At 61.3% G+C, this 19,706-nt stretch overlaps 1 protein-coding gene across 2 annotated transcripts; it reads right to left on the reverse strand.

The window, feature by feature from the left end:
* Positions 1 to 1,954: 1,954 nt before the first annotated feature.
* LOC105470511 (solute carrier family 17 member 9) lies at positions 1,955 to 18,151 on the reverse strand. Of its 2 annotated transcripts, none has more exons than XM_011722584.2 (13): positions 17,933 to 18,150; positions 12,665 to 12,862; positions 12,139 to 12,278; positions 9,359 to 9,458; positions 7,605 to 7,735; positions 6,902 to 6,998; positions 6,591 to 6,687; positions 5,951 to 6,038; positions 4,088 to 4,122; positions 3,530 to 3,645; positions 3,010 to 3,065; positions 2,861 to 2,890; positions 1,955 to 2,257 (listed from the first exon to the last, which is right to left on the reverse strand). In XM_011722584.2, the coding sequence occupies exons 1-13, from the start codon at positions 17,989 to 17,991 to the stop codon at positions 2,094 to 2,096; spliced, it is 1,311 nt and encodes a 436-aa protein (XP_011720886.1). In that variant the 5' UTR covers positions 17,992 to 18,150; the 3' UTR covers positions 1,955 to 2,093. The 2 variants fall into 2 exon arrangements, with proteins under 2 accessions (XP_011720886.1, XP_011720887.1); XM_011722585.2 differs by having other exon boundaries at positions 2,090 to 2,257; positions 4,088 to 4,148; positions 17,933 to 18,151.
* Between the last annotated feature and the right edge of the window lie 1,555 nt (positions 18,152 to 19,706).

The following is a 19,706-nucleotide window of genomic DNA, read 5'->3' on the forward strand; positions in this document are numbered from 1 at the left end:
ACTGAAACTGATGGTGCCACAGGGTTGGGTCTGACGGAAACTGATGGTGCCACAGGGCTAGGGCTGACAGAAACTGGGGAGATTGTAGGGGAACATTTGTGCTCAAGTGCAAAATTCCACCTTGTCTTTCCACAGCACACCTGGGCTGTCTGACTCCATGGGGGCCCCACATCTTGGGAAAGCTGGGTGGACAGCTGATAGCAGGGCACATCGCTGTCATCTGAGACACTCAGGACCCCTGCCGGCAAAGGAACCCCAAAACCCAGCCTGGCTCTGCTGGCACACTCATTTCAACACTCCCAGCCTACGAGTCTGTTCCTGGGGTTCTCCTTTGACCTGGTTCCAACGTGTTACAGGTTTCCTCAAGAATTAGTTATAAAAAGTCTTTAACATGGTGTTCACTCTTAAAAAACAAAGGTGTTAAATAAAGCAACAGTCTTCTTTTTGAATAGTTTAATAGTTGCTATTTAAATAAGGCTTTGGCGTGCTTTTCCACATTTTTAGGTTTTTTTCTTTACGTGTACACCTTGCAAGATGTATCATTAACTCATGAAACCACCAGCTCGTCAGGCAATGAAAAGGGAGGTAGAAAAAACGCCAGAGGCCGGGCGCGGTGGCTCACGCCTGTAATCCCAGCACTTTGGGAGGCCGAGGCGGGCGGATCACGCGGTCAGGAGAACAAGGCCATCCTGACACTGCGAAATCCCGTCTCTACTAAAAAATACAAAACAAAATTAGCCGGGCGTAATGGCGGCGCCTGTAGTCCCAGCTACATGGGAGGCTGAGGCAGGATGAAGCAGGAGAATGGCGTGAACACGGGAGGCGGAGCTTGCAGTGAGCAGAGATGGCGCCACTCACTCCAGCCTGGGCGACAGAGCGAGACTCCGTCTAAAAAAAAAAAAGAAAGAGAAAGGAGAGAGAGAGAGGGAGGGAGGGAGGGAGGGAGAGAGAGAGAAGAAGAAAGGGAAGGGAAGGAAAGGAAGGAAGGAAGGGAAGGAAGGAAAAGAAGGAAGGAAGGGAAGGAAGGGATGGAAGGAAGGGAAGGAAGGGAAGGAAGGGAGGAAGGAAGGAAGGGAAGGAAGGGAAGGAAGGAAGGAAGGAAGCCAGAAAGGTGGGTCTGTGTGTTCTGGTGCATGGGGCCCACCCCCGAGGAAGGTGCCAACCGTCCCTGGAGAGCAGAATCACCAGGCCTGGGAAAGCCATGCGGGTTCGAGAGCCTGTGCCACGGCAATGCTGGGCAGGGCCCAAGGGGTGCCCAGGCATCTGCCCACTGAGAACACTGCTAGTGTGGAGGGATCCACAGGAGGAGAGAGCGGCGCCAGGGTCCCAGAGATGGGCCAGGGTCTCTAACCCGCCACCCACCCACGCCCTGGGAGTCTCTGTCAGGCTGCTGGGAGACGCAGTGACTCTGAAGTCGTGTCTCGAGGGTGGCTACCTGGGGAGGCTGAGCAGAGTCTGGAGACATTTCTGGCTGTTGTCTGACTGGGAGGAGGGAGGGTAGGTGCTGCTGGCAAGGGGTGGGTGGAGGCCAGGGATGCCTTTAAGCATCCTACAGCGCACAGGGCGGGTCCGCCAGAGACACAGCAAAGTGGGCTGGGGTTGGGGAGGCTGCAGCCTGGTGCCGGCCTCACATTGGCAGGCGGGCGCTGCAGGAGGCTTGCGGAGAGCATGGCGGCTGCAGGAGGCTTGGCGGGACCCACAGCAGCCACGGGAGGCTTGGCGGGACCCACGGCACTGTGGGAGGCTTGGCGAGACCACGCGGAACAGATCGTGGTGGGAATGAGGCTGCGCCTACTAACAATAACTCCACTCACCCTAACGGCCACACCAGCCTGTGAGGAAGACAGGGCCGAGCCCGCTGGCAGGTGGGGAAACTGAGGCCCAGAGAGCAGCGAGCCTGGTCTGGACCCAGGCCCACCCCACCCTCCCGCCAGCTGGTGTGGACTTTCCTTAAGGAGCTTCAGGCTCTACAGTGGTTTGCGTTCCTCTCTGCTCATGCGTCTGACATGGAGTGACCAAGTCCCACACACTGAGTCCCCTCTGTCCCGGGGCTGCTGGTGCCTGGGTCCTCGGAGAGGCTGTGGGGTTGGAAGCTAGAGGTCCTCGTGGGTGGAGCTCAGGTCCACCCTCTGGGCCTGTCCAAATACCAGGAAGGTGCACAGCCCCAGGCTGCTGATGATGGCCACAAGGTTGAACAGGCAGGTCCAGGAGCCTGTGGTCTCGATCAAGTAGCCGCCCAGACACACACCCACGACACCTGCCCAAGAGAGGCCCAGGCGGGCTGAGCATTCCCAGGCAGCCCAGGCCCCACGCCCACCCTAGGTCCCAGGGTAGTGCCCGGGAAGGGCTGGGGGTCTAGCGCCTGATAGAAGCCCCCATGGTTCCCAGGGCTGAATTCGGTGTCCCAGCTGTGGGTCAGGCTCAGACTTGGAGGGTGTTGGAGGGGCAGAGATCTCAAAGGCCATCCAGGAAATGGCCTGGTAATGAGTCCCCCTTGTCCCGCTGAAGGGGAAATGGGAACCACAGGCCGACCCAGGCGAGGCTGAGCTGGAGAAGGAGCCCCCACCATCCAAGGCACTCAGCAGGGCCAGGCTGTGTCCCGGGGACCCTGGGCTACCAGGATTGGAACGTATTTGTGAGTCAGGGCAGATGGCGACCCTTGAGCCACCTGCTGTCAGCAAAGTCCAGTGGAACCTGGAAGGCAGCCACATCCTCCTCTCCTGGGCCTGCTCTGGGGTCTGTGCCCTCCCCTGACACCGGGACCCCCTCTGAAGGGAAGCACACCCCCACCCTGCAGCACCTCGGTGGGCTCAAACCCCACAGACAGGCAAACTCCTGGGCACAGAGCCCCGCCCCTCACCTGCCAAGGCCCCAGCTGTGTTGGCCACACCTGTGAACAGGCCGGAGCGAGAGAGAATACGGACGGTCAGCGAAAGCCCTCTGGGATCTCCCAAGGCCCACCCACCCGGAGGCCCAGTGGGGCAAAGCTGGGGTGGGCAAGGTCCTCACCAAACAGAAAGCCGGCGCAGGACGGGGCCAAGTCCTGGATGTTAACGGAAATGCCACTGCGGGGAGGAAAGAGGGTGGTGAGCGGCCCTGGCCACCACCGAGCTTGCGGCCCAGGACTGTCAAGGGGGAAGCGGGGAAACAAGGTCTAGTGGAGCCACGGGAGGGGCTGGGAGACACTCAGGCCTGCTCCCTGGCCAAAACACTCCAGCCCTGCACACCACGCCAAGCCGAGCCCCAGCCGCCCGTCTTCATGGAGGACCTGGTGCAGGAAGCGTCTCCTGAGAGTAAAGCACTGTGGGGAAAGCACGTTCGCACCAATCACGCACACGTGCTGCTCACTGATGGGAAGCGCTGGTTCCTATTGAGTCTTCGATGCAGTAGCTGCCCAGCAGCTTGGGAAGGGGGTGAAGTGTGAGGAAGAGACTCAGAGAGAGGCGGACAGAGACCCCTCTTCACATGCGCGGCCCTGGGGCATGCGGGCAGCATGGTGGCTCTGGTGGATGGAGCAGTCCGCCCTCACCTGTGGTTGAAGGTCTGGAGGCCGATGGAGGCTGATGCAAACACCACAGACTCACAGAAGCTGGAGGTGTGGCCCAGGCACAGAGCAAAGACGCTTGAGAGGCCAAGGCCCATGCCCTGCAGGAAAGCACCACTGTGACGGGCAGGCACCCGGCCTGCCTGCAGCTGGGCCCTCTCCTGACTCGGCCGCCCGACAGCTGCCCTGGGCACACTGCACAAGGGTCAGGTCAGCTGGGACCGAAAACTTCTCTCGGACCAGGACCCCTAGAGGAGATCTGGGAGGAGGCTCCCCAAGAATCAGCCCCGCTCCACGGAGAGGCCCTATTCGACGTGGGCAAGCCCAGGCCTGGGCCCAGAGGGGCACAGGATGCTGACCCCAGCCTGCCCCCCAACAGCTGTCTAAACAGCCCCCTCTGGACCCCAGGGCTGGACACGTGGAGAGGCCTGGCATTTGCCTGGTCCCAGACATCAGGGGACTTGGGGACACAAGCCTGTGGTCCTGGGAGACCCTGAACAAAGCAGGGATATCCAGAAAGAATGACTGGAATGATTCTCCTACCTGCATGAACTTCCGCACCGTGATGGCTCTGTAACCTGCAGGGGAGGGACGGCCGTGTAACCTACAGGGGAGGGACGGCCGTGTAACCTGCAGGGGAGGGACGGCCGTGTAACCTGCAGGGGAGGGACGGCCGTGTAACCTGCAGGGGAGGGACGGCCGTGTAACCTGCAGGGGAGGGTCGGCGGTGTAACCTGCAGGGGAGGGACGGCCGTGTAACCTGCAGGGGAGGGACGGCCGTGTAACCTGCAGGGGAGGGACGGCCGTGTAACCTGCAGGGGAGGGATGGCTCTGTAACCTACAGGGGAGGGACGGCTCTGTAACCTGCAGGGGAGGGACGGCCGTGTAACCTGCAGCAGGGGAGGGACGGCCGTGTAACCTGCAGGGGAGGGATGGCTCTGTAACCTACAGGGGAGGGACGGCTCTGTAACCTGCAGGGGAGGGACGGCCGTGTAACCTGCAGCAGGGGAGGGACGGCCGTGTAACCTGCAGGGGAGGGACGGCCGTGGTGTAACCTGCAGGGGGAGGGACGGCTGTGGTGTAACCTGCAGGGGGAGGGACGGCCGTGTAACCTGCAGGGGGAGGGACGGCCGTGGTGTAACCTGCAGGGGGAGGGACGGCCGTGGTGTAACCTGCAGGGGAGGGTCGGCCGTGTAACCTACAGGGGAGGGACGGCTCTGTAACCTGCAGGGGAGGGACGGCTGTGTAACCTGCAGGGGGAGGGACGGCCGTGGTGTAACCTGCAGGGGAGGGACGGCCGTGGTGTAACCTACAGGGGGAGGGACGGCCGTGGTGTAACCTGCAGGGGGAGGGACGGCCGTGGTGTAACCTGCAGGGGAGGGACGGCTGTGTAACCTGCAGGGGAGGGACGGCTGTGTAACCTGCAGGGGAGGGACGGCTCTGTAACCTACAGGGGAGGGACGGCCGTGGTGTAACCTGCAGGGGAGGGACGGCCGTGTAACCTGCAGGGGAGGGACGGCTGTGTAACCTGCAGGGGAGGGACGGCTCTGTAACCTACAGGGGAGGGTCGGCTCTGTAACCTACAGGGGGAGGCTGAGGAAGGGGCTCCCATTAGGCCTTTCATGCTGACACCCCAGACAGCGCCCAGAGGGGTCCCATCCTGAACAGCTGCAGAGGGGCAGCAGGGGAGGAGGAGGCTTGGGGCTCAAGACAGCTATCCTGTGCTGTGGGCAAAAACGTGTGCACACACGTGTGTGTGGCACAGCTATGAGGAAGCGCCTGTGCCCTTGGAAGCTTCCCAAGGCGGGGGTCTGGGCAGAAACACAGAACAGCCACACAGCAGTTACAGAGGTGGAAACAGGCGAATGGCCCCACTTCCTCTGCTGCTCCAGATTTTCTAACTTTTCCACAACGCGTGTGTATTCCTTTTGCAATTAGGAAAAACATGAATGTTCTAGGAATAGGCATACGTGTGTGGAGAGAGCATGTGGGCACGCGTGTGCATCTGCCTGCACCTGTCTGTGAGGACACTGCGCTAGGGGAAGAAACACGCAGCCCACTTGGGGCTCATCCCAGCGTGGGTCTGGAGCACATGGAACAAAGACAGAAGCTCTTCCAAAGGTTCAAGGATGTTTGCAACCTCTGGCCCCACCAGGTGCCTTCCCAGAGGGTCAGGGGCTGCATCTGGCCCCCAGGGGCGAGCTCCACGGTCACCGTGAGACCAGACCCTCTCACCACAGTCTAACCCCACCCTTTAAGGAGGAGGCCGAGCCTGGAAAGAAGTGCCCCTCTGTCCCAGCTCTCCATGTGCTGAAGCTGCACCCCTAGGAGAAGAGCATCTTGCCCCTCGAAAGTGAGGCGAATCAGGGTGTGGCCCCCGGCCCCGGTCCCCGCCCCAGGGCTCACCCTGATTGATGAGATGATCAGAGAGAAACCCGCTGAATAGACTGGCAGGAATCGCCACCAACCAAGGCACCACGTTGAAGATCCAACCCTGCAGGGGGGAGTGTGGCCTCAGAGGGGGCCAGGGCTAGCACCCGGCCATCTGGAAGAGGATACTCAGGCTGGACAGCCCCCACATGCCCACCGCTGCCCAGGAAAGTTCTCCGCAGAGCCAGCCCTGCTCCTGGGAATGTGCAGCTCTGGAGTCGACCACCACCCGGGGGGGCAGCAAGACAACCTCAGAGAAGGAACCGTACTGACCGCAGGTGACCCCTCTGTCCACATCCCGGGTCCTGCACCGGCCTCCTCGGGCCCTGAAGTCGGGCTCTGCAGGCCAGCAGGTCACCGGTGAGGGCTGGGAGGGCTGCAGCCACAGCCGGAAGGCACCGAGCGCCCACATCGTTTCCAGCCTCAAACACAGAAACCTGCCCCGAGCGTGGACTGGGTCCTCTCCAGAGGAAAAGCCTGGCGGTGCCAGGACCCTCGGAGCCCAGGAGGAGCCGAGGGTTCCACCATCTGCAGGCCAAGGACCCGCGGTGCCTGGTGCAGCTCAAGCCTCGTGCCTTCTGGGCGCTCCTTCACCCTGTAGGAGCCCCCCACTCACCTTGGCGTCGGGGAAGGTCTCCTTGAAGAAGGTGGGCAGCCAGGAGATGAGGACGAAGAAGGAGCAGGCTGCAGAGAGCTGGGAGATGACGGCTGCCCTGTGGGGCCCAACGGTGGACCATGACTCTGGTGCTGCGCAAGCTGGCCGGGCCTGTGGGACCCACCCTGAGAGACCTCCCCTGGGGGCTAGAGTCCCACCTCTCTGAGCCCTAGGCCCTGCTGGCTCGGGGGCTGTCAGATCCAGCCAGGTTCACACCCCCATGGTCACCGGCCCTGCCGCTGCTCCAAGGGGCGGCACAGGTCCCAGCTCACCAGACAGCAGGCTTCCGGAAGAGCCGTCTCCAGGGGACTCTGCTGTGCCTGGACACCGGCAGGCCTTGGGCCAGGACTCCCAAGGCCAGGACGAGATCTGAGGGAGCAATGGTTTCAAAGTGATGGCTATCAGGGCGGGAGGTGCCGTCTATTTCCAAAGGATTGGGTATTGGGGGTGGTTCCAGAGGGTCAGCAGCCCTCGTCCACACCTCAGGCTGCACACGGGCGCCGGCCTCCCGCTCACCCCTCAGGCTGCACACGGGCACCGGCCTCCCGCTCACCCCTCAGGCTGCACACGGGCGCCGGCCTCCCGCTCACCCCTCAGGCTGCACACGGGCGCTGGCCTCCCGTGGCCTTCCCTACCAGGCACCTAACCGCGCTCTGAACGACCCTCCCCACAGCCTCCTCCAGAGCCCCCTCCTGGCCACCCAAAGGCTCGGCTGCTCCTGCACCCTGCCTTGACCTGCCCAGCAGGTCTCCCTGGGTGTCTGCCTTAGCCCTAGATGGAACCTTCTAGACCGAATTAGGTGGCAGAGCCGCTGACAGCTCAGCACCTGAGCACTCTGCCTCACTGGTGGATTCTTTGAGAGGTCAAGGCCGCTGTCTCCGGGCTCCTGCTCCAGGCTGCTCAGTGGCTGCCACCAAGGGAGGAGGCACTGGGCGGCCGTGGGTGCCCGGAACTAGCCCGCCCGGCCTGCGTTACCTTTTCCACTCAGCAGGTACCTGTACACGTACCACACCCAAAGCAAGGTGAGGCCGCCGGAGAAATAGAAGACGCTCTGCCAGCCGTACCATTCCAGGAGCAGGGAGCCCACTGCCCCGGTCAGCAGCGTCCTGCAAAGACAGGGGGAGCGTGGCCAGGCCCCTCAGCGGCACCCCTCGGGTGAGGAGGGGCCTCTCAGAAACCCCACCTTGGTGCAGGCTGAGCCCCTGGAAAACAGGGTGTTTTCACGGCCTTCAGAGCGGCAGCTCAGAGCCCCCATCCCGGCCTGTTTGGTTAAGGACTCCGGACACTCGGGGCCAGGGGGGCCAGTCGGGCGGCTGCTGTGGAACTCATGTTGTTTTTCACATCTTGCTTCTAGGCCTTCACATTGGCCTACAGTTTGTCATGTGGATCCTTTTCAACTAAAAACGGCACCGAGGAGGAGACGGTGATGAGAGTATACTACAGTGAAACTCCACACGGTTTTTGTGCTTCAAACCTCATTGAGGATAAAATTCACAAAGATTTCTAGATGCAAAAATACCACGACGGCCAAATCCAACAGCCCCCATCCCCTGTCCCCATGATCTCATTGTCCCAAATAGCTCCTCAGAGGCTCCTTCTGGGTGCAACCTGGCTGGCAGCCCAGCCCCCATCTGCCGCAGAGACCCCTCCGCTGGCACCTGCGGGAACAGTTAATATCATGGCAAAAGGAGGAAGAGAGAGACCCAAAGCCGGGCCTGGCATCCAGATGGGGCCTCTTTCCTCCCGCTGAGCCTCTGCGGGGTGGACACAGCTCCTGCGGCAGCAGGGCTTGGCCTTGGGCGCCAGGGCGGGCTGGGGTAGCACTCTTCCTGCCCCTTCCAGTCCACACTTGACCCTCTCTCTGTTCCCCACCTGCGTGCAGAAAAACCGCAGGACACCCAAAGAAACCAGGTTTTGGAGAAGTGAGGATTCATTCTTTTAGTAGAAGTATATCCCCTCTGGTTTATCTGAAATTCACGTTCCTCTGGGCAGTCTGTTTTATTTGATGAATCTGGTCACCCTGGGCCTGCCTGGGGCTGCTCCTGGCCCCACCTACAGGGGCCGCCTCCGCACTCTGAACCTCAGCAACAGTAACATGAGGGCCCGAGCCCAGCGATTGGGAAGCCCCTGTCGGCTCCTGCACCTATCCACCCTGCTACAACCATTGGGAAGGTCTCCCTCCCCAGGCCTGGCCTTGATCCAGGTTGCCAGCATCGCTAGAGGGTCTGGAGCTGCCCAAGGAGTGGGCACTGGGAAGGAGGACCGATGGGCACAGGGTTACTGCCTTGTGGATGAGGACAAGCCGCCCTCCAGCCAGCTGATAGCCCACCCAGGGCTCACAGACTCTCCTGTGCTCCAGGGCTCACAGACTCTCCTGTCGGGGGTGGGGGCCAGCAGAGGGTGGGGATGGCATCTGGCTTCGTTAGCACAGATGAAAGAAAATGAGAGGATATGGCCACTCCCCCAACCCCTGTCCCCAAGTCCCAGCCTCATCACCTGCCAGCCACTCCAGAAAGGCAGAAATACGCACAAAGCAAGCGAGGTGCCCGGGGCTGGCACCTGCAGAGCACAGCCTTGGGCTACAGAGCCCAAAAGGCGCCTGCCGGACCCACCTCACCCATGGTGGCCCTGCAGGCCCATGTGGCCCATCCGCCACCCAGACCAGGGGCCACTTGGCAAGGGGCTCATCTGGTGGCCTCTCCTGGGCCCTGTCTGAGGCCAGGACTTACCCAAACTGGGAGCCGGCGCCCACGGTGCTGTAGGTGAAGGCTCGCTCACTGTCCCGCACCTTCTGCGACAGCAGGCTGGTCAGGGCGGGGAAGTAAACCCCTGCAACGAGTGGAAGGAGAGTCTCTCGGGGTCCAGCCAGGGAGGCTCATCCCGGCCCATCTGCTCAGGTTTGGGCTGTGATTCCAGAGGACGTCCACCTGTCCCTCTCGCTCACCTCGCCCACCCAAGGGACCAGCAGGGCAGGGTTTTTTGTGCCACTGAGGAAACAGACTCCTTTTGGGCGAGGCTCGCTCAGGGTCGTGCCACCCGCATAGCTGCGGGAAACACCCCTACTTTGAAGCCAGCCCTCCCACCCCACGCACACGCACACGCACATGCACATGTGCACACTCTCACCGACGGCCTCCAGCTGTGCCCTACAGAGTCCTGGCACCAACACACACACACGCGGCATGTGCACACGCACCTGCACACGCACGGGTCCACCAGCACACCACTTCTCGGCAGTGCTGCACGGTGCTCACACTGATGCAGATACACGCATACACACGAAGATACACACCTGCATGCACAGAAACCTGCCGCACGCGTGCACAGACACATACTTCCCCCAGGAAACCTGCCTTTCCCTGTTGTATTAACTGAGCTTCCTCCCGGGATTTCTTTTGGACCAAGTGTTCTCGGCCGCTTTAGAAGTTTGGAAACCACCTTACCACCCCATGCGGCCCCACAGCCAGAGGGCCCTGAGCCTGGCGCTGTGAGGGGAGGCACCACGGAGCCACCGTGACAACAGAAGCTTGTCCCCCAAACCCATGGGCCCTGTCTACAAGGCACTGATGCTACCCTGCAGGAGGGCATTGTCAAACAGACGGCCACACACAGGAAGCGCCTGCCTGGCTAGTGCTTGTAACTTCTAATCACAGAGCGCTCACTCACAGGCTCATGGCTCAGAGGCAGGGCCCATCCCTCACTCCCTCAAGGGAGGCTGGGGGCCGCCTGGCAGGGCTCCGTGGGGTTTCCTCCAGAAGTCTGATACCCCACAGCAAGAGCCACAAGTCTTGGGACACCCGGCGTCTCTACTCTGCCCGAGGACAGTGTGCACAAACACGGCAAAGCCAGCCGCAGGTGGTGCCCATGGTTACCATGCGGCCGCCATTGCTGCCCCCCAGACCCCCAGAGTAGGCTTGTGGGCACAGGATGACATCTGACATTGAGACGTGCCAGACTTTGAAGTTTTCTAGAAAACGGAATGTGCCACAGGTGCCAAATCATCATAGCACAACAAGCTGACCCCCGCAGAGGAAGCGCAGCTGGAGCTGGCAGCGAGCCCACAGGGTCTGGCTGCCTGCTGGGTCCTCAGAGCTGCCCACGAGGACAGCTGCCTGCCCCAGGGCCGAGGGTCTTCTCAGTGACACCTAGGAGGCATTGGTCAGCCCAGTCTGAGGCAGTGCCACTGTTTTCTTCACAGCTTCAGCCTTGGGACCCTCCTCCCTCACCCCAAAGACCCTCCAGTAAACAAAGATGAGGGCCCCCACCCCCCGACAGGCCTGTCCTCCCCTCCTCCTCCAGCTCCTGCAGTGGGACCTGGGCAGTGCCTGGGGAGGTGGTGATGCTGGAGGGTCTGGCTCTGGGATGGGGTCTCACAGTAAACACACAATCCTAAGTCCTCAGTCGCACTCACTGCACCCTCTTCTGAAGGTGGGCCATGCACAGGGCCCGGTGGGCACTGGTGGTAGGGCCCTTGTTCTCATGTGAGACCCTGTGACCATGACAGTGGCCTCTCTCCTGGGCAGACCCCCTTCCTCTGTTATAGAGAGAGTCCCAGGCAGCACCTTCCAGGCGTCACCTTGGGGAGTGAGGGTGTGGAGAGGGAGGAGAAAGAGACCTGGGAGTGAACTCCCCAAAGTCTCTGGACTTGGGGGAGAGGTAGGGCAGAGGTTCTAGGGGAGCCATGGCCAGGGATCTGAACCTGAGGCCGGCTCAGGAAGGTAGGGGGAGTCCTCAGTGGGGAGTCTGGATGGCCCAGGACACTGGGGGAGGAGTAGCCCGGCCGGGAACTGCCAATGGATGGGGCAGCCAGGCAGGCTGGGGTGGGACAGGCAGGCCCCTGCAGGCTGGAGGCCTAGCTGTTTCTCCAGGGGACCTCAGACAAGTAGGGGCCCCCAAAGCCCCCTTGGCCCCTCACCCACCTTGTTCTCCTGACAATTAAGGCGCTCCAAGGCCCTAGTATTGGAGGCATCATCGGCATACATGTGACCAAAATTCACAAAACCCAGAGTCCCACAGCAGGTCCCTTGCAGCTGGAATCCACCACTGAACTAAGGTGTTTGGTAACAAAATTCAGGGGCAGGAGCAAGTTCACTATGCAGGTGTCCCCTGTGACCCTGTGTGTCACTGCAGAGTGTGCACTTACAGAAGGCACATGCATGGCCACACATACACCTGCATATGGGCACGCTCACGCACATACACACGCATATGGGCATGCACACTACCTGCACACACACGTGCACACTCACACGTGTGCATGCACACATATGTACACACAAGCACAAGCACACACATACGTGCATACTGCTTGCACACACGTGTCTGCAGGGACATATGCACTTGCACACGCACACACACTGGTGTACGCATGCACGCAGGCATACCCATACACACACACTTGTACACCACCTGCATGCACGTGTGCACCTGCACACACATCCGTGCACACTCCCCTTGTCTCCCCACCTGGTGCCAGAGAGCGTGAGGGAAGCGCCTGAGTGCCCCTTACCTTGGAGCAAGCCCATGAGGATGCGTGAGAAGGTCATGAAGGCCAGGTGGGCACTGCTCAGCTGAGCGAGCAGCGGGGTGACGGCCGTGATGGAGCCCCAGGCAGAGGCTGACAGCAGGATGACCTTCTCACCCCCAATCCTGGAGGGGAGACAGAAGGCGGTGAGGATGTGGCTGCGCAGGACCAAGGAGCACCACCCTGACTCAGGGCTGCCCTCGAGTGGGTGCTCGGAGATGGGCCTGGCCTATCTGCCTCTACAGGGCCTGCTCATGACCCCAGAGCTGCCTCGTGAGGAGACCAGGTACTCCAGGGGAGCCGCCTGCCTCCTCTGCGGCCTTGCCACGCCTGGCCTCTCCCCTCCCAGCTCCCATCTTCCCCTGGGTGTGTCTTCTGCCCAAATGTATCCACCAAGCTCCTTCCCCGGGAGTTGCATCCTCTGTGCGCAGCAGCCCAGCCAGCCCACTGGCCTCTGGAGGCCCCAGGGGAGCAGCCCCCACCAGCCTGGAGACGGGGAAGGGGCAGTTACCGGTCCCCGAGGTGGCCGCCCACAACCTGCGTCAGGCAGTAGCCCCAGAAGAAGCTGCTGAGTACGATGCCGGCCTCCTTCTTATTCCAGCCGAAGTCCTGGCTCATGGAGACAGTGCAGATGGGCATGCTGGAGCGGGCGCAGTACAGCAGGCACGTGCCCAGCAGCAGCGTCCCTGTCCATGCCTGGCACTCGGACCTGAGGGAGAGGAGATGGTCAGGCCCTGGGGAGGCCCCACAGCCCTGCTGCTTCGAGTTCATCACTCAGAGACCTCCCCCAGAGCTGGGGGATGTGGGACTGAATGGAGACAGCTTCGATGGAAGGCAACTTGGCAAGCATTCAAACGCCTAATCACACCTGTCTGCTGACCCCTGGGAGGACACAGGCAGCCAGAAATGAGGCACAGTGACGGCTGGGAGCAGCCGAGTGGCCAGCACTCAGGCAGGTCACAGCAACAACTCATCCCCACAAAAGGTGCCTGGGCTGGGCTCCGCTTATTCCCCACGATGGGCGACCAGGCCACCAGGCCCCCAAAGCCAAGGACCAGTAGTACGTGGTGCCACATTCTCAAGCCTCCCTCGGCCCAGGCAAGCACCAGACAGGCACCAGGCAGGAATGATGGCTGAGAGCCCACTGACTGTAGGGGTGGGGTGTGGTGGGTAAGGGGCCCCCAGAGCGGCAGGGCTGAGGCAGCACAGGAGGTCTTCACTGAGAACCTCAAGGCAGGTGGGGCTGGGTGGCCAGGAGAGGACACAGTGCCAGGGGGATGGTTGGCCCCTTGAAGGAAGCTGGGCAGGGGTGAGGCCTTCCCAGCCAGGGCCTCTGAATTCTGCACATGGCTCCTGGCTCCTGTGCAAATGAGGCTCCTTGGCTGCTGTTGTCCCTGATCAAAGAGAGTGATAGGGAAGCTCCAACCCTGGGTCCTGTGGCTGAGCCAAAGGCACCCGCTGGGGGTGAGCTGGGAGGCTGCTGGGGTGTGCAGATGTGTGAGGAGAGGTGCACAGGCTGCAGGGCCATGGGGGTCAGCAGGACTCAGAGCAGCACACAGGGGCTGGACAGGGACAGTCCGCTAGATACGCAGACTCCTCTCTGTGCCGAGATGGATGGGGGCACTGAGTGGGGCCCAGATGGGGAGAGGGTTTGGAACTGGCTGAGTCAGATGCTGGAGAGAGGGCTTGGGCAGGGTCAGCACTGGATCAGCAGTGACTCTCACAGAGGAGGGAAGGGCCTGGGAGGCAGGATTCCCCCATCCCTGCCTCGAGCGGGGGGAGGGGAATTAGAGGATTTCCCACTGGCCACTTCCGATTTTTGTGAAGCAGGTGAGGATGGCCCCCTGAGAGTACAGGCTGTCAGGAGGGCAACAAGGACAAACAGCCACTGTGAGGTAGAGGTAGGGGCCAGGTCCTGATGGCACGCTGGGTGCTGGTCACCCCTGGGAGGCCGGGTCTGCACAGTGGGGAGGGGAAGCTGATGCCAGGGTCCAGCCAGGGCTCCAAGCCTGGGGCCTGAGTCCTGGCCAGCGAACCAAAGGGGTTCGAGGTATTAGTGCTGGGAGTCTTGATGAAGGGCAGGACTGAGGACCGGCAGGCCAAGGAGAGGAGAAGGTCAAGGGTGAGGGCCAGGGTGCCATATGGACAGCCCCTGTGGACTTCAAAGTCACCCAAGAGAATGGCAGGAGTCAGCCGAGGAGGCGTAGCCAGGAGCCAAGAGCCAGCATAGCCAGGGATAGGGGGACATCCAGGAGGAGGAGGCCGCATGGGCCTCAAAGAGAACAGGGCAGAGGGTGACCAGCAGACGAGTCGGACACTGGAGAGTCTCACCCCACCCTTCCCAAAAGGTCCTGTCTGCCCGTGCGGGCAGCCGGCTGCACTCGGGGGTGTGCTCCCAAGAACCTGCCAGAGTGGACGAGGGTGTGCCGTGGACAGAGGGGCAGGTATCTGGCCTTCCTGGTGCTCTCTGAAAGTCTGTGCCTGGACGCTTCCCACAGCAGAAAAGACCACCAAGTCAGGCACTTGGCGGTCTTGACCATGAGCTTGACCTTGACCATGCCTGAGGTCAGAGCCAGGCCGGCCAGCTCACACTCCCAGTCCCGGTGAGGGAGGCCCAGTGAGATCTTAGAGGCAAGAACAGCTCGCTCCAACACCTCCCGCTCTGCCAGAGGCTGTCCTGCTCCAGCCCCTCCCCACATCAGGGCCAACAATTAACCCCTGAAGTCTGGAGAAGGTCATGTGGGAGGAAGTGCTGTCTGTCCTGGAACTTGGCTGTGAGTGTGGTTTTGCCAGCATCATTTGCAGCCAGCTTCCACTCTGGGGACAACTGGCTTGCCCCATATCTGGCTGTGGCCTGGGTCTGGGGACCAGGTCTGCTCCCTGGGTTACCACAGAAGGACACAGTCCTCACTGCCAGCCCGCCTAACCCAGTACAGCCCTGGCCTCCACGCCCTGCCCTGGCATGGTTGATACCCGCAGCCCTGTTATTTATCTGGCCCCAGGCTCTCTGTAAACAGTTTTCATTGACTTAACGCAGGAGGCTTGCAGAAGGGACATGGGGGCCCCACCACTAACTTTCCACTAAAAGTCACACAGTCCAAAGGTGCCTTTAAAAAGGAGCTTTAGGGACAGGTACGGTGGCTTATGCCTGTAATCCCAGCACTTTGGGAGGCGAAGGTGGGCAGATCACTCGAGCCCCAGAGTTCAAGACCAGCCTGGGAAACATAGGGAGGTCCCCGGCTCCACAAAAAGAAAAACACAACTTTAAAAATTAGCCAGGGCTGGTCATGGTGGCTCACATCTGTAATCCCAGCATTTGGGGAGGCTGAGGAGGGTGGATCACAAGGTCAGGAGTTCAAGACCAGCCTGGCCCACATGGTGAAACTCCGTCTCTACTAAAAATACAAAAATTAGCCAGGCGTGGTGGCAGGTGCCTGTAATCCCAGCTACTCCAGAGGCTGAGGCAGGAGAATCACTTGAACCTGGGAGGCAGAGGTTGCAGTGAGCCGAGATCAAACCACTGAACTTCAGCCTGGGCGATAGAGTGAGACTCCATCTAGTGAGACTCCATCTCAAAAAAACAAAAACAAAAAAACGAAACAAAACAAACAAAAAAACAATTAGCTGAGTGGCTGAGTGTGGTGGTGTGCACCTGTGGCCCCAGCTGGGAGGCTGAAGTAGGAGGATCACATGAGCCCAGGAGGTCAAGGTTGCAGTGAGCCAAGACTGCACCATTGCACTCCAGCCTGGGTAACAGAGATTCCGTCTTGAAAAAAAAAAGTGGGGGGGGGGGGAGGAGAGGGACCTGTGTCCAGGTGGTACCTGCCCCGCACTGTCTGGCTGTCAGCTAGAAATGGCAGAAAGCTCAGTGGCACTGATTCTCACCCCCATCGAGGCCAGCACAGTGCTGAGAACACAGAGCCACTCCCTGGCCTCCTTGGAAGGAGGAAGTCAAGAACAGCCCTTCCAGGCAGGCAATCTGCCCTATGCTGCAGGCGGCAGCCACAGCCCCTTCTCTGAGCTGGGCAGGTGGTGCTGGCCAGGGGGGCACAAGGGCACCCTCCACAGCCGCTGGGAAGACAAGGATGTCAGGCTGGAGAGGTTGACCCATACAGTCAGCTGCCTGAGGGCTCACTAGGACCTCAAGCCAGGAATCCTCCATCCTGCTGGGGGCGCGGGAGGCGGGGGGGTGCCAAGAACCGGAAAGCTTTGGGCAGCCTGAACAGCTTCCTCCCACCACTCTGCACTCCCTGAGCCCAGCAGGCTGCTTCCTGTGAACTTTCTAGAGCAAATCGCCCCTGTGCAGAAGCAGCATCCACGGCTGAGCAAACAGGTGGTCACATGGCCCCTGATTCAGAAAAGGGAACTGTGCCGGGGCCAGGCCAGGAGAGCAGCAAGCTGGAGAGGACACTCGAGTGTGGGTGCCACCTCTCCAGCTCTGTTCTCGCCTGGCCCAGCCTCCGTGATGTGGCTGCAGGAGGGAGGGCTCTTGCCCCCGCAGAGGGCTAGGAAAAGGCGTGGGCGTGGCAGCCTTGACCCACAGGCCCCTCCAGAATCCTTGGCGCTACCCAGTAAGGGCCTGCAAAGGAAGTTGCCAGAGCTGTGGCAAGGGCTCTTTTTGAAACATCGAGCCCGGGAGGGACGCAGTGAAGGCGGAGCCACTCAAACCACCAGTGAGGAGGCCCCGAAGCCCCGGGGAGCTGGCCCTGCCTGGCAGGCCCAGATGAACGTGGGTGGGGGAGGAGGAAGAGAGCAAGGGGCAGGCCCGCCCCTCTAACTGGCGCCTGGCAGGGAGACTCTCGGGCTGTGATCTGGGCTGCCAGCTTTTCCCACGCAGCCAGCGCTCCCTTCATCTGGGTGCCAATGTCCGATGGTGGCACTGCCCCTTTGGGCCTTCCTGCAACTCTTCCCAGCACTTCCAGGGTCCTCAGCCCTCATAGAGCTGGGAACTGGTGAGGCCAGAAGGTACCACTATCTTGCCGTGGTCGGGGTAGGTACTCTGGGGACTCAGTGCGGGAGTCTGCTCTGGAACCCACAGGGCCTGAGTCTAGGCCCAGGGTCCAGCCACTTGAGGGCTCAGCCCAAGACCCAGAGCAAGGGGGTTCAGCAGTGTGGGGGCTGCTCTCAGGAGCCCTGGCAGAGGCCCTCCCCAGCTGGCCAACGGCCCGCGGTCACCATCTCACCCGGTTTCTGAGGCATCACCTGCCCAGGGAGCCTCCTACCGGCAGCAGTGCTGGTGGCCAGGCAACCTGCCCAGGCCCTGCTTCTCCCTACCACCAAATGCTCTGAGCGCTGAAGCCAGCGGGGAGCTCGTCCCCAGCACACAGCTGGCACATGGTGGCGGGACCCCCCGTCCAGCTGCAGGCTCCAGCTCGTGCCCCATACCCAGCCTCCTGACTGTCTCGGCACCTGCCTGTCGGGGTCATGCACACACAGGGTGGGCCCATCTGGCGGGGGCTATGCCTTCTGACCATCCAGGACAATGCCCCTGGCCTGGGGAACACAGACCTGCCTGGAAGAGCCCCAGGAACACTGGCTGCCATAGGGCACTTGCCAGGTCCGGTCCTGGAATCTGATGGCAGGGAGGAAGGACAGGGCACTCACCTCCTTCCACCTCCCAAAAGGAATACAGGAAGCCCCAAAGCCAGAGGAGCCTGCCCAGCTCAGCGCTCCCTGCCTAGCATAGTCCCACCCAGCAGCATCTCAGCTCCCTCCCCACAGCCCCACCCCGACTGCTCCCCCCCCACCCACTCCCCCGCTCCCCTCACCCCCGCCACACCTGGACCACTGGCTGTCCCCGGCCCTGTCCCTCCGGGCCTCATCTGGGGTTGGCTGCATCGGGCTTGGGGTGCTCAGACGGCGTGGGCACAGCTGTGTCCCGGGGCTGCCTCCCAGCCCGGGCCGACCCACCAGGGCAGCACCGCCCAAGTCCACGTGTCAGTCCCAGCGGCGCTTCCGTCTGGTTCTCCCAGGACTTGTCGCCCCCAGACGGCCACCAGGGCGGGCAGGCGGGGCAGGGCGGGGCATACCACTCGGGCGCCCGCCCCACCCTGCTGACGTCCCTCCCTGCTGCCCCATAGGAGCGGGGCCGACGGTCGCCCTGGCTGGTCTGACGCACCCTGGCTCAGCCCCAGCTGAAGTTAGTGTCGGAGCAGGGGGGGTTCCCAGCAGCAGGCCGCTCAGACTGGGGCTTCAGAGAAAGGCCCTGGTGGTGAGTCTGGTCCCAGAGGTGCCAGCCCATCCTTTGGACACCACAGGGAGCCATGGAGCCGTCTGTCCTCTGTCTATAAAATAGGGGGTGATGGCAGTCCCCACCTCACCGATCAAAGTCTTTTTTTTTTGTTTTTTTTTTTGAGATGGAGTCTTGTTCTGTGGCCCAGGCTGGAGTGCGGTGGTGCGATCCTGGCTCACTGCAAGCTCCGCCTCCCGGGTTCACGCCATTCTCCTGCCTCAGCCTCCTGAGTAGCGCCGCCACCAGGCCCGGCTAATTTTTCTGTATTTTTAGTAGAGACGGGGTTTCACCGTGTTAGCCAGGATGGTCTCGATCTCCTGACCTCGTGATCGCCCGCCTCGGCCTCCCAAAGTGCTGGGATTACAGGTGTGAGCCACCGCGCCCAGCCAGGAATAAAGTCTTAACCAAGTGTAAAGAGAGTAAAAGTCCAGGGTGACTGACTTTTAAAATGGATCTCTCGGGGCAGGGATGGGTCCACTCCTGAGCTCTTGGACAAAGCCTGGGAGAGCTGGGCAAATCCAGTGCTGGCCAGTGTCTTCAAGCAGATGCCTGTGCGGTTGTCATTGGCCCCTGGAATCCTGGACAAAAGGTGCCCTGAGCACCCATCACAGGCCAGGCTCTGGGCTCAGGCGCAGGGGTGATGGGGTGATCACAGGCCAGGCTCTGGGCTCAGGCGCAGGGGTGATGGGGTGGGGCCCCCACTCTGCATGCTCCTGCTGCCCTGCCGAGGACGAAGCCGGCAGGGGAAGGCCTCGACCCTGTAGCCTTTCCCCAGGAGGCGGCAGGGCCTGCTCCTCAGGCGTCACCCCCACCTCCACTAGGGCCCACCTCAGTCCATCCTCCACGCAGCAGCCACCACCCAGGGGCCGAGGAAGACACACCTAAGGTGGGGCCCTGCACTTACAACAGGACTCCTTCCCCCCACCCCCCAGCCCTCAGGTCTCCAACAGCCCAACCCACTGCACTGCAGAGCCTGCTCCCAGAGCCTAGTGCCGAACAGATTTTAAAGACACAAGCGCCTTAAAAAGCAAGGCCATGCTTTCATCCATCCTGATGTAGGGTAGGGTGAAAAGATGGTGGCAGAGAGAGGTTTATCGCCCCAAACAGCCCTCGCCCACAGTCAGAAAGTTTGGAAACTGTCGCTGAACGTATCACTGTCAACAGCATCCTCTTTGCAGTGATTCGCTTCCATTCACTCTGTGATGGTGATTTCCTACCAAGATCTGTGATCACACTGCAGCAGACATTTGCCATCTGGTTACCCAAAGTCCCCTTCCTCCTGGAGCTGATGTTCTGGGGCCGGTAGACAAAAATCAAAGAA

This window comes from Macaca nemestrina, chromosome 15 (assembly GCF_043159975.1).
Source record: "Macaca nemestrina isolate mMacNem1 chromosome 15, mMacNem.hap1, whole genome shotgun sequence".
NCBI classification, from domain to species: domain Eukaryota; kingdom Metazoa; phylum Chordata; class Mammalia; order Primates; family Cercopithecidae; genus Macaca; species Macaca nemestrina.

What these genes read in the sequence shown, in the direction of transcription:
- LOC105470511 (XM_011722584.2), bottom strand. Translation starts at nt 17,991, where the DNA reads ATGCAGCCAACCCCAGATGAGGCCCGGAGGGACAGGGCCGGGGACAGC. An exon ending in GGCGGCCACCTCGGGGACCG is followed by an intron (nt 12,279 to 12,664) that starts GTAACTGCCCCT and finishes TCTCCCCTCCAG; the next exon opens with GATTGGGGGTGAGAAGGTCA. An exon ending in AGACCTTCCCCGACGCCAAG is followed by an intron (nt 6,039 to 6,590) that starts GTGAGTGGGGGG and finishes TCCCCCCTGCAG; the next exon opens with GGTTGGATCTTCAACGTGGT.